This window comes from Hakea prostrata, chromosome 10 (genome assembly GCF_041222555.1).
Source record: "Hakea prostrata isolate BN-2017 chromosome 10, UWA_Hpros_2, whole genome shotgun sequence".
Lineage (NCBI taxonomy): Eukaryota > Viridiplantae > Streptophyta > Magnoliopsida > Proteales > Proteaceae > Hakea > Hakea prostrata.
This window is the reverse complement of record NC_142609.1, coordinates 1,563,789-1,577,756: the sequence shown is the minus strand read 5'-3', so window position 1 is coordinate 1,577,756 and position 13,968 is coordinate 1,563,789. Positions and strand designations below refer to the sequence as shown.

The window sequence follows — 13,968 nt, the reverse complement described above, 5'->3', positions numbered from 1 at the left end:
AAAACGACCGTATTTTTTTATTTTTCTATTATGGAGAAAAATTTGAGTGTTATTATTATAATCATAAAGGGAATTATTAAAACGTAATTAATTAGTTAATTAATTATTTGGCGGGAGAGACGTAGGAGTTGGTGACTTTTACTCTCTCTCTCTGGCCCTGATTAGTCAAACCAACTCCTTGGGTCATTTGGTCCAAGAGACATTAAGCCGCCGGTTCGGTTTGCTTCGTTTCAATTGTGATGACTCTGACTTGGAATATACCTTTGGTTTTTTCTTGGGTTTTTTTCTCTTTGTTTCGATGAACCCAAGAAGTTGGATTCAAAACTGCTTATCATGGGATATTATGTCAAACTTTCTTATTTCTTATTTGTTGTTGTAACAAAAGCACAACAAATTATGTATGTGTAATTTGTTTTTCTTTTCCATTATTGAAACGAATAGACACTCTGACTCAATTTGAGCGAGTGTGGATCGAACATTACAACAACAAATTATGTGTAGCCTACAAGTAAGAAATAATAAAATATTTTAAAAAATTTTCACCTTAACCTTGTGTGCCCCCTGTAATTGGTGGTCAATAGCCACACAGTGGCCCTTCGTCGGAGGAAACGATCTGGATTCAATTTGAACGGACATTCTTGACTTTTTTTTATATCAAAACATAACTTCCTATTTTGAAGACTTAAAATTTTATCCAGTTTCATTTTTTTTTTTAGTATAAATTTTTTTTCCCCTCTGTGATGTTCATGATTTCAAACGGTGAGAAACAATGAAAATATAGAAATATAGAAAATTTTATTTTTCACCTAAAAACACTACTACAACTCCTAATATATTCTATGGTATAAAGGTAAGATTTAGTTTTGGTCCAAGTTGTTTTTTTTCTTGTTTTTGGTAAGATGTTTTGGTCCAAGGTGAATTCAAAGTTACTTTGTTTTCTACAGTTTGGTAATTCTGAATGATTGACCCGATCCATCCATTTCGGTTTTGCACTGGTTTCCATTTGATTCGAATTTTATCAGTCCGGTCTGGTCGACTCAACTGGTTCCAGCTACCTTTTGATATTATAGGCTCTAGCTTTTAGTTGACCAAACCGAACATGTCATCAGATGATCATAAACAATAGTAGAGAATGGAGAGAAACTTCATGCAAAATGCCTTTCAAAGGCACACATTTTACACGCAAGACATGATATCCTTTTTTGGTAATCCAACAGAAAATCAGAAAATGGAAATGATGAAGTTGTTTTCATGCATTTTGTATGACTAGAGCTTCTAGGCTCTTACAAGGTCAAAGTGATTTCAAATGCAAATTTTTTACTTTCTTTCTTCTTCTTCTTTCTTTCTTTTTTTCTTTTTTTTTTTAATATCTTTTTTCAATTATCAACTTTGTCACAAAGACTAAGCTCATACACTTAGGGCGTCTGTTACATGAATTCATGTAATTGAAATGAAATGAAATTTCAAATCTACAGATTCATGGTTCAAAAATTAACTGTTTGGTTAGCCTTAAATTTATTGAAGTTTATAGAGTTCCGTTGGATTACTCCGTGTGAATCTGCAAATTTCATCAATTTTATATTTATGATGGAATTTATGAATTTCACTAATATACCCAATAATGACTTAATTCACGTTTTTAGACAAAAAAGTGAAATCCTTGAACTTCTTGAATCGAAGAATTTGAAATCTTTGGATTCAGATAACCAAACAAGCCCTTAAGGGATCAACAGGGAGGCAGAAGAAGGTGTGGAGAGATGGATGCTTGACTTTGAGACCTCTTTAGTCTTATTACCTCTACAAACTGCTAAAAACACATTTACATTTTAACTCTAATCCAATCAAATACGATTGGAAATAAAATATCTTTATAATCATCTAGAGAATTAGTTGGCAACATTGACCCACATAACTTATTTGGAAAATTGTGTGAAACATTGAACTTTATTCCGTCAATGGATTTGCATTGGGTATTATTCCAAAAGGTCATCTCATATAGACATATCTAGGGCTATTATTCAGAACTCCGGGTTTTTGTTGCGGTTTTTCTCTTTTGGTGACTCGACACTACCGGGTAGGTGGAGTAGGGAACCGGTTTAAAAGCTTACTGTCTTCCAAAATCTGTCGATCAATTTTTGGGTTCTGTTTCTTCCCCCAACTTTTTTTTTTTCCGTTTGGTTTGTTTGTCTCGTTTTGTTCGCGCCCCTTAGCCACCCTGTTTTGGGTTTCTAAAGGAGGACATTAACGATTGGAATTTTGCACTTAGAAATGTGAATTTCAAAGTAATTGACTATTTTTTATTAAAAAATAATATAAATTTCAAAACGATTTCAAAAGAACCTTCTATACCCACAACAAATTTAGTAGGATATTTAATGAGTAAAGATCAGGGATTAACATGTAAATGCATTACTTGAATTTAAATTATTTGATTATCCAAATTCAAATTTAACTGCATGTGGTGACAAAAAATATTTATAATCATCCTCACTAAGATTTCTTTGAAACAATATTTCGAATTGGAGTAGGATAAGCTGAAATCTTTGCATCTATAGCTGTTGTCTTCATTAAAATAAACTTTGGGGCTTTGCAAAAGATTGATATTATTTGACCACATCTCATTGATGTGGTCCTCCATATCTTGCTCAAGAATTCTCTTACAATAAAAAATATAACAAAAGTTCTGGAGAATCTCTTCCTAACAAAGGGGAGGATTTACGTGATTTTAGAATTGAGATAGAGCTTGTAGCATTCAGCTGCATAATTAATGCGCAACACTAAACTGTGTATCATGAGGATGAAATGAGTGTTTCAGGTCGAAATCTTGACCACTATATATATATATATATATATATATATATATATATATATATATTTTCTTTTAACTTTTTCAACCATACCTACCTCTAACAAAACTAAAAACATACAAAATGAGTGGTCGAGATTTTGACCTCCCCCACTCATTTGATCATGGTCATACGCAACACTAAAGTTGAACCATTGGCTTGTGTGGTACATAGTGGGACCCATAAATGCTAAAAAAGGGTGCAAAGGTGCTCAAGTTAAACCCTGGAGATATATAACTAATACTTGTTAGTGGTGGTGCTAGTGGTTGTTAAAATTATGTGCCTAGTGGCCCAAAGTGATGTATTAAGAAAAAAAAAATTTAGTATAAGATAGATTAAAAAGAAAAACTTTACCTAAGAAAGATTATCTACTCAAAATAATAATAATAATAATAATAATAATAATAATAATAATAATAATAATAATAATAATAAAATGCAACCTTTCAAAAAGGGCTACCAGCTGCCTAAATGAAAGCCTTGAGAGATGATCCTACTATGGAATAGAGTTCTCAATATAGGATATAATTATGATACAGACCTTGAGCTATTATTTAATTGTTAGGGGAATAAGACAGAGACATGCAAACATTTTATTTTGATTATTTTCTCTATTTTTTATGTTCTCATGTTTCAGCTTCTTATAGCATTATCTTATAACAATATAAAAACAGTTTAAATTATTAGTTAGATGGGAAAAACAGATCAATGGTCATTATTTAGTGGTTAGTAGACAATGATGGATTATATGGCCTGCACTTGGTTTCCTGCTTTACTTCTTCTGAGAAGTTGATTAGGATCTTGTGCCAGCATGTCTCAGGATTAAGGTAGTTCATAATTCCCATTCCAGAGATTGCATTGGCTAAAATTGAACATACAAAAGAGAGGTGGTGACCCATGATCAGATGGTGAGTAGTGATCATGCATTTATTAAAAAGGGTTCAACCCACTCCACCATACCTGATATATTCTCTTCCTTCTAATTGAAGGGAAATGCTATCTTATGTGGTTTAATAATGTTATAATTAGGTCAAGAGATGTCTGATTAAGAATTAAGGAAGAACATGACCTGTATAGACAATGACAAATAGTTGCCAGCAAGGCTAGAGTTTGTTGAGTTGAATTGATTAGTTCTGTTAACAAGCAGTCTAATTCTATCCGTCGAAGCAGAGGTCCATATTCTCTTCGCAATTCTCCACCACATTTTAGGAGGGTTTCCACGTGAAACCCACTAAGAGTCTCACGTCTAATTCATCTTATCAACTTTCAGGCACCATTTGTTTGCTGGAATAAAGGTGGGGTGAGAAAAAGTTTGGAAAAACAACATTTTTCATAAAATCTCAAAAGTATGATTTGTTTGGTTTATGAGGTGAAAAAGCTGGTAAACAAATTAAGGAAGTTTGTCGAGTGAAATGACATACTAACTTTTTCAACCCATGCCTTTTCAAAACCTCACAAAATATGTGAAAAAGTATGAAAAACAACAAAATATGACTTACATTTAATACTTTTTTACAAAATCTCTTCTTTTCCTTTCCTTGTCCCTCACCCCACTATATATATGGCTTACATGTTTTATTTTCCCACCCTACCTTTGCAAACAAATGATGTCTCAAACATAATTTCACCCTTAATATGTGGTGGAGAGGTATAAGAAGAACAGAGACCTCTATCCGTGACAACTAGAAGATCCAAATTATTCACATAACCCTCCTCAGAATATAATTAAAAATGATTGGTTTTGGCTTGCTAGGTATATGATTACTAGAGAGGAGTACTTTATTATCTTTTAACTTTGTTATAGAAGGGTACTCAGAGGATAATAAGAACCTTGAAAAGCTAGCACCATTACCTACTGTTTTCTGTTGCCATTTTTTTGGTGGCCCTTAGAGATTTAAATGGAAAGGGAAGTGGGAAATGGGGTGGGAGTTTATGGAAAGGGAAGGTAAGATAATTTGATCCCAAAAAGTTGCAGGTGTAGAGACTTTATCAATCAAACCTAACCAAAAAAAAAAACAAACCCTACCCAACAACAAAGAATGAGACTTTGGGATTGAATTTGCCAAACAAAAGTCTGAAAATTAGATGAGAAATCTATTTTTCTTTCTTCTTAAAGAGGGATGAATTTCTAACTTCTAATCTAAAATAGAAGGAGAAGGTAGAGGTCCCCCCATATAGTTAACATGGGTAGCTAAACTTGACTTAACGACCAAATTCAAGGGAATGTCACATCTATTCAACAAGCAGAAGTGGTCAAACCTTAATAAGGAAACATTCCTTTATGTTTTTTTTCTCTCCTCAGTTTCTATTCTATAAAAATAAGATCTATTAAAAGGGAAATGCTTTCTAGCACGTTAGTAATCTTATATCTTATATCTATCTCTTCTCTCCTTGTAGTACAGGATCTCAGTGCACTCCAAGGTGGACCATGGTGTAGGGACAAATTAATGCTTTATAATTATAAGGTACAAGGTCACAATTACTCTTCATCAATGGTGAAAGGTATTAAGTTATTAACCCCTAATAATTAGCCTATGGCCCATACAATTATACTCTCCTTGTTTACTTTCTTTCTCTGCATAAAAAGAAGAGAGGAGAAGTAAAGAGAAAGAGACAATCCTCCTCCAAGAATCCGATGGAGCTATGGGACCTACAAGTCAAATGTACACGTATGGTAGAAATCCACAATATCGTGGGTTGTGGGCCCACCTGCAATAAAGTAGAAACTCTGAACTGTTGAGTGAAGTGTTCATTCAACTGCCCAACTTTATTCTGGACCCCAAAATGCATCTGAATGGGAGTGGCGCTACTTCTAAGCACAATCCCTATTTTTAACCCTCACTATCGTTTACCCAACCCAAAAAAGAAAAAACTGTATCTTATTGTTATTTTAGCTTACCATTTTATGAGTTGTCCAATTGACAATAACCAGCATTTTTTAGTGAAAAGATCATATATTCGACCTCTTATATGGTTACATATAACAGTCCCATCCCTTCACCAAAAAAAAAAAAAAAACAATCCCATCCCTTAATATAAAGCTACCAATTCCTAAATCCTAAAAGGAAAAAAAAATTATAGTGCTCACACAAGGAATGCATCCATCCTCAGCACCTAAGAACTACGTATTTGGGTTGGCCAATTGGTAATAATCAACACCTCTAAGTGAAAAAGTTGCAGGTTTGACACTTCATATGGTATATATAATAATCTCATCCCTTAATATAAAGCTACCAATTCCCAAAAAGAAAAAGGAAAAAAAAAATTATGGTGTACATAAGAAACGTATCTACTCTTAGCATGTAAGAACTATGTATTTTAACCTTCTCAAAACCATAGTTCAAGATTGGAACGTTGGATCTAATTTTTAATTCTTGCTGATTTATTGGGGCTATTCGGTTCAGGCGATTAACACCAAGATATTGACTGTTTAACCAAGAAAAGTGAGAGTTTGACAGAAAAAGGGATGTCTTTTTAGTTTTCTCAGGTGGGCTGGGGTGGAGGTGTCTAGAAGATCAGAGGGCTAGTCAACACGTCCAAATTTTAGGTCTTATTTGATAAAACACATAGCGGTTGTTGGCATTTATATACTCATGTTGAAGACTAATTTAACAGTCAGTCATGGTGATCTGTCTATATTCCAGCTACACAAACTCAACCACCTTAACAACCCCCCCCTCCCCCCACAAAAAAAAAAATTTCCTAACCCTAAGCCAAAGTTTTTAAATTTTCGTTTTGGTAAAGAGGATGCTTACTAACTCAATCAGGCAGTCATTCGACTAATCTTCAGCAGCATTGGTTCTAGTGAATTAAAGAACCAGAATGTTGATGCAGTTTATGAGATGAGGGCTAAGAATCCATGTGTTGGGTGACTTGGGTCATGTACCTACATTTGGAACTCCATGTAGACTTCTTGATTGACAGTATGGTATACTACTCCAAACTAAGCAGCTCCAGATGAGCTCATCTCACTCAGAATATGGCAGTATGTATTATAGTCTGATGAGTTACTGAAGCCAGGAGTGAAATCTGAGAAGAACCTCAAGACTGCTGCTAAATGTTGAGAATCATTGGAAGCAAATGCCGTCTCCAGAAATAACGAAGGACGGATGGTATGCACCTGAAAATCCACAAATGCTTTTATTAAGTTTTAATGGAGAAAGACAAGGAGAAAACAATGATGATCACCATAGAAGACGAACCAAAACATAAAACGAGTTAATGTTTCTCCAGTTTGCACATCACTAGATCTGTTTCATCAGGTTTGGTCACGAATAATGAGATACCCTGTTTTCATCAGGTTTGGCCAAATATGTACTTGATCCAATCCTAGACTATTCCTAAAGAAATAACCCCAAATTGGTAATGATTCTCCATCATAGGGGATTGTGGAAGCAAAGATGTGACCGCTCCCTCTAGGTAGATTCTGGTCACGGTACATACGCCACGTTTTTTTGGGATAGGTGCCTTGGTTGCCTAGGGATTGCCTAGGCATCTGGTTGGTACCATCTTCCCCTCAACTGCTTTGGTTTGCCTAGATGCCTTGACAACTATGCTTAAAAACTCAAGCTTCTGATATCAGTGGTTTCCACAGTAGCAAAATCACCCTCCACCAGGGTATCATGAAAACTTCCAAGGCTCTACCAATGACCCTCCACTCAGACAAATTCTCCATACCCATGGGGCCTGAATCCCCTACAACATTGCAATTAGCCAATCCAATTGTGTAACCAACCCCTAGAAGGTCCTTGGTTGCCAAGAGAAGATCCACCAAAGTTAGGGTTGATTTGGTATGAAGTAGATTTTAACTTCAAATTGTTTTGATGCACCAATAAGAAACACATTTGGTAGTTAATAGGCCACTAATTTCACGAGTTTACACTCAAGGGATCAGGCCTGCTGCTAGGTAAACACTAACCACCCAGCAGTTATTTTCACTAATAAGGAGCAGATCTCCAATAATAAATAAGAGATTAAGGGTAGGACACGTGCATGGTTGTCGAGGCGACAAGGCGGCCACCTAGGCAGACGCTTTGACAACCTTGGATAAGTAGACAGCAATGATTGGGCAAAACTACTCAATTCAGTTATGCAATTCAGAGCAGGGGAAGGCAAGGAAGAACAGGGTATTTGGTAGCAGACATCTGCTGGGGAGCCCTGGACTCTAGGTAATCCAGATTTCACTTTCTTTCTATTTCTTTCATCTCTAATTTTCTACCGTCGAGTGGGAAGGGAGCTTATCAGTAATTTCTGGATGGCGGCAAGGATACCAAAGTTGGGAGCGAGGGCTGGGAAGGGGAAGGTATTTGTGGCAGTGGTGGTCATGGTGATGGTAATGAAATGGCAAATTTTGCTTTTATTTATTTCTAAACATTCCAAATAACACTTTCAAGGTTAGTTCATGATAGATTTTCAATACAGAAACAAATCCTCATCTATTTCAACATCCAAAGAAATTGATCTCATTTCCTCACAATGAGACCACAGACAGACACACACACACAGATATCATAGCAAAACAACCTTTATGCTTGACAGGTTCTTCTGTTGGAGGCTACAATTCCACCTGAACTCTTTATTGAGTGTTAAATGCAATTAAATTCCCCCGAAGTAAGAAAACAAATGCATCTCTGAATAGATGACTTTCCCTAGCAGAATGAGAAACCCTAGCTTGCACTCACGCACACCAGTGCACACCCACAAAAAGAGGGAGAGGAAGAGTGGGGAGAGAGCGAGAGAGAGCGAGAGAGCGAAAAGAGCTAGATGCCAAAACCAGATGAGTCCCATGATACTGATGGGCAAATGGCGAGACAAAATGAAATACTGACACAAAGGTAAACAATACCACTGGCAAAAGGGCACATGAATAACAGATGATCAACTGACCCTCCATTCTCCTTAAACAAGACAAAGGAAGGTTCCTAGGCACCATTCTCCTCTTCCAAACTGGTAGATGTCTGCAGTAATAATTTGCTTCTGAGCAATTTTCCTCCGAAAGATTTGCATTTCAAGAGTGCATGGGATTTGCATTAAATCATTATAAGGGAATGGCACACATGAATGCTCTAAGTCCCTGAGACAAAGCTTATGAAAGGGTACCTTATAGCACAAATTGGAGTCAACAGCCAGCTCAGATTTTTTGCCATGTCTAAGGGATGCAAGGCAACACCAACAGGATACGTGCTGCCCAGGTACCGCATACACAACTATAAACTGAACTACCACCTCTATTTTTCCATCCCTGGCCCCTCCTATAACCTAAGTCCAACTCAAACGACCCTGATCAGTTCTACTATGATAATCAATCAGGGAAAGAAGCCTATGAATCTAGGATAACAGATCTGATGGGCAGGTCTCCTCACCAGATATCATCAGAAAAACTAATCCTTTCCCCTCCTTTCCCCATCAGCAAATTGCCAACCTCATTTGCCTTAAAAATCTGAAACATGGCCCACTCACAAAATACTTAGGAAGAATAGAGTTGATGTTTTGTAGCTCTATGCCTCTACCATGGCAGCAGGTTCTTTGACCAAGCAAAATGGCTGTATAGGGGCACATGGCATGCAACCAAAAAAGGAACCATATTTATTTCACACTTAATTTTAGACTCTGCGTTACAGCATAATAATTAATTTAACTGTGCATTACAGCATAATACTGTGGCATAGGAAACCATAAGGAATATAGATTTGTAATGGGCACCTAATTAGATCACTTCAGACTGCACCTGATTATATCTCAAACTTTTATCCAGGGAAAGAAACAAGGCTGCAGATCTTGTCATGGTACTTTAAATAAGCTAATTATTTTGCCTATGAATTCCAAATGAACCCACTAATAGTCTAAAAGGACAGGGAGCTGTAGTTGTCAGGAGAATCCTGTCATAGTTCTTCTGATATAGTCAATATTCTACTTTCTGAAATGATTATTTCTACCAAGATATTACCTTGTTTTTTCGTGCATAACATAGAGCTTCAAGATAATATCCATCTTGCACTAGCAGCAAAACATAGTCATGATGCAGTGAGAGCTGTTTCAGCATATCCATTCCCAATTTCCTTGTCTGGATATTATTGCGACCTGACTCTAACAGCTGTAACGCAACTTCTTTTGAGGGCTCAAGGATCTGCATGAAGGTCAAATAAAATCAGGTTCCTTATCATTCTCAGAAATTAAAAACTTTTCTTTAAGGGACACAATAGAAACTGAAAGGTAGAACAATAAGCAGCACTAACTACTAATACTGTTACTACATGTAAAAAAATAACAGTAACTATGACTAACTATATAGTAATAGCGTGATGTTAGGGTTCAGGGGAACTTTTGTTAAAGTTTATTGTAATGTTTTGATGAGTAGTAATATTATCCGTCTTTTTTCCCTTTTACCTCCAACCCCCCTTTCTCTCTCGCTGCCTCCCCCCCCCCCCCCTTCTCTGGTTCTCCCTCAACTCCTCTTCTGACATTTTTACTCCTTGTTCCTTGTTTTGAATAAACCCATCCTAGTTTTTAACTTGGTATTAGAGCAGGTTTGAGAGCCACAAAGCCAACATTTTCTCTATACTTCTCTTTGGAACCCTAGAAAGCTAGAGGGTTCCAATAGAGGCTATACTATGTGATGCAGACTTGAGTTCCAAAGAGACTTCTTATCTTAGGAAACAAACTAGGGTTGATATATGCAGGGGTCACATAGTTGTAAGGCGTCACCTTGGTGTCTAGCCTCTTTGGTTGACCAGGGAGCCTTGGTTACCTTGGCAGGCACTTTGGATGCCTTAGTCATACATTCTTTTATTTATTTATTTATTTATTTTTTATGAGCAACAACAAAAAGAACAAAACAACAGTTCCTAGGACTGGACTGACATAAAGAAGCATTTAAGCATGCTACATAACTGTGCATTTAACCTAAACCATAAAGTTAGCAGTTCACTATCTATGTCCATATTGGATGCCTTAATCAAGTAGTCATTTCACCTTGTACTTCAACATTCTCCAACACCTTGGTTCCCCTAGTGCCTTAACAACTATAATGGGTTGTCCTCTACTTGTCCTCCACTAGATGGGATTCCATCATAATCAGCCAACTCAACAGAACATTAACTCATAAGTCATGTATGAAATTCCCCATAGTTAACTTTAAGTTTTTTAATCAAGTCAATTCAACCAATGGTCATATACTGATTCAATCTAAGTTAGTAATGTGGTTCAATTTAGCCCTCTATCCTCCATGCCCCCAGGAATGTGCACTTTTATTCTATTTATTGCTTCATCAGATACTTAAAACCTTACCCAGGGATACATCTTTTATGCAAAGCACAACCATTTGCGGATAGAGGGCTAATAATGTTGATTGGACTGGTTACTGGTTTAGTTTCTAACTAATGACCTATATGTGGTTATTGTACAGTTGTGAATTGCAGCCTAATTACAATAAGGAGCAAAAACCCGATGATTTTAGAGAAATTGGTCTAGGCATGTATGTGGTTGTACTGTTATACCAACTTACCAAGAGATGGGGCTGCTGTAAGTAGTGTACATAATCATGTCCAACTGCAACATGACTGAACAAAGCACATTGGATTTGATAGACACTTTATCAAAGAAAAGATTGATTTTGCTTGTATTTTAACCCTCTTTGTGAAGACATGTAATCAACTAAAAGATGCCATTACCAAAAGTCTCATTCTGCACCAGTTTGCTGGCCTTCCATACAAGCCAGGAAAATGTATGACACTTTTTCTTTGGCTTGATCAGAAGTACTAGAGTTTTGTGATAGATACTTCTGTCAAGAGCATATTGTAATGCTAGGTTGAGTTATAATTTCCATCCTTTTTTTATTCTCTACCTTTTAGTCCCCTAAGGAGACCTCTAGTTTCCTCATATGTTCAAATTCTTTATTTTGGGTAAGATTATCATATGTTTATTCAAATATTGGGAAGAAAGGTTGATTGTCTCTTCCCAACCTTTTACTCCTTGTTACTTGCTTTGGTTAAACCCATACATAGTTTCCAACTGGAGGAACAATTACACTCACAGAACATACAACAAAGAATGAAACAACTAAATTTTAAGGAATTCATCCTGATGCATGTATACATAAACCTACCTAGCTTCTTTATGATAAAGAACACTTACAAATTGAAATAAAAGCACCACCATTGTTAGAAAAAATATCAATTTTAAAAGAACCAAGTAAACAGGCAAGATTGGCAGCTAAGTCAACAAATGGACCTTGTTTATGATGAAAAACTGAAGTTCTGCATAGCGGTCACTACGGGCTAGTAGCTGTATGGTTAGGACATTCAGATTCCGATGTACTTTGAGGTTCTCCAAGGCAGCACTGAAATTACAAAAAAAGGTTAAGGATTCCCCAAGTGAGCTTTTTAAAGCATATAAAATAAAAGTCAGGCATCAACCAAGGAAATCTAAATGGTATACCTGCGGAAGTACTCAACAATAACAGTGACCAAATAAGAAGGATCCACAGCCATCCCTTCCTCTACGGGCGCAAAGACAGAATCATACATGTCATCAGGGGAAATCGCCGGAGAAGCAACTTGTGAATCCAGCTGCTCAGAAACTCCAAAGTTCAATCCACTGGGGCCAAGCATTTGAGGCTGTAAAGTTGACTGCTCTACCTCTATGCCACAGCCAACATTCTCCTCTGAGTCTGAAACTGAAATAGTTGATCTACTCGCTATCACACCTGAGGCACGATCCACTGGTTCATTTTCTACATCTTCAGTCCTCAATTGTGGAGATCCACCAACCACTTCACTTACAGTTTCTGGTTCATGTATGGATTTTCCAAGTCTTGCAACGCTAGAAAGAGAGCTATCAACTCCAGTCCTGAAGCCATCTACATGCCGTATGCCTGAAGAGCCACCCACAGTTCCTCCCAGGGGAGTACTTCCTGCTTTAATTGAACGAGAGCAAGATTTAACTAACACATCCATTGCTCCAGCAACCAGAGGTATGGGTCTCCTTTCTAGAATTATAGTGCGAGTAATAGCCAAGCATAATTTCTTAGCCTGCAAAATTAAATCAAATAGATATACTCATATAGCATCAATCCAGGTGCTAAACAAGCATTTGTGCACCACATACATAAAGCTAGTGCTACATGCACTTCTCAATCATGGTATAGAAACGTCACCTTGCCGGCTTCCAGTCTTCGCCGCTGCAAAAATTCTAGAACAGAGGGCACCTCCGAGTTACTGGCAGCAATGGCCTACAATCCAAAAATGATGTGCTTCTTCATACACTCATAGACTACCTCTGGGAACTATAAAAATAATGAGGAGGCATGACCAACCTTACCTCTAAGTCCAAATGTATCCTCCACAAACATCCATGAACAGAATCACATATAAGGTCAGGATTGAGAAACATCCAGTCATCTCTGTAGATGATTCCTTCATCATCATTCACTCCTGTTACCTCTGTATCCTTTCTGTTTGATTGAGAGGAGGAAGTATTAGCCCCGGGTAAACCCCGATACAGGAGAGGAAGTGGAGCAGATATTGGTGCTCGGGAATCTGCAGATATATCATATAAAATGACAACTTTTGCATCCACTTGATGGACAAGTAGTACATTATCAACCACACTAACAGCAATCTTGCTTGAATAAATTGGCAAAGAACCCTGAAATGGGAAAAGAACGTCCTTAAACAAAGAATAGTATACCCTCCTGCTAGGAGATGACGATATAAGAATGCATTGTCTGTAAAATTAAATGAGATTATAGATAGGCTTCACTGGAATTATGTAAGCAGATGAATTCCTACAAATTATGCTAGAGCCTTTCAAGTAGCTCAAACAGTATAGAAAAACATAAATGATACAATAGATACCACGTCAGAACATAAACAAGAAACAAATCATAGTTCCTCCTTAAAAGTAAAACAATATTAATCATCAACAGAGAACTATAGCAGTACAGTCAACAGCATAAGATATATTGTCATATCATATCAATACAAAATAAATATAAAAATAAAGTAACACCTAACAAGTTCCTACAGTCACCTTATAACTCTTTTATACCATAACTAATCTAAACTGACTTGACATGGTAGAAGTTGTAAAATGAAGTCATAATACACCCTTTAACAGCTTATGA

The 13,968-nt window shown here is 36.7% G+C and overlaps 1 protein-coding gene across 4 annotated transcripts in view; it reads right to left on the bottom strand.

Moving 5' to 3' along the window:
• Window positions 1–6,442: 6,442 nt before the first annotated feature.
• The window catches only part of LOC149001373 (uncharacterized), a 29,722-nt gene continuing 22,196 nt past the window's right edge, over window positions 6,443–13,968 (bottom strand). For all 4 annotated transcript variants that reach the window (XM_089136095.1, XM_089136096.1, XM_089136094.1 and 1 more), the window contains 6 exons: window positions 13,164–13,490; window positions 13,000–13,074; window positions 12,282–12,874; window positions 12,075–12,183; window positions 9,793–9,972; window positions 6,443–6,966 (listed from right to left, as the gene is read on the bottom strand). In XM_089136095.1, the coding sequence (XP_088992221.1) occupies window positions 6,790–6,966; window positions 9,793–9,972; window positions 12,075–12,183; window positions 12,282–12,874; window positions 13,000–13,074; window positions 13,164–13,490 (1,461 nt within the window). In that variant the 3' untranslated portion in view covers window positions 6,443–6,789. The remainder of the gene's footprint in view (window positions 6,967–9,792; window positions 9,973–12,074; window positions 12,184–12,281; window positions 12,875–12,999; window positions 13,075–13,163; window positions 13,491–13,968) is intronic.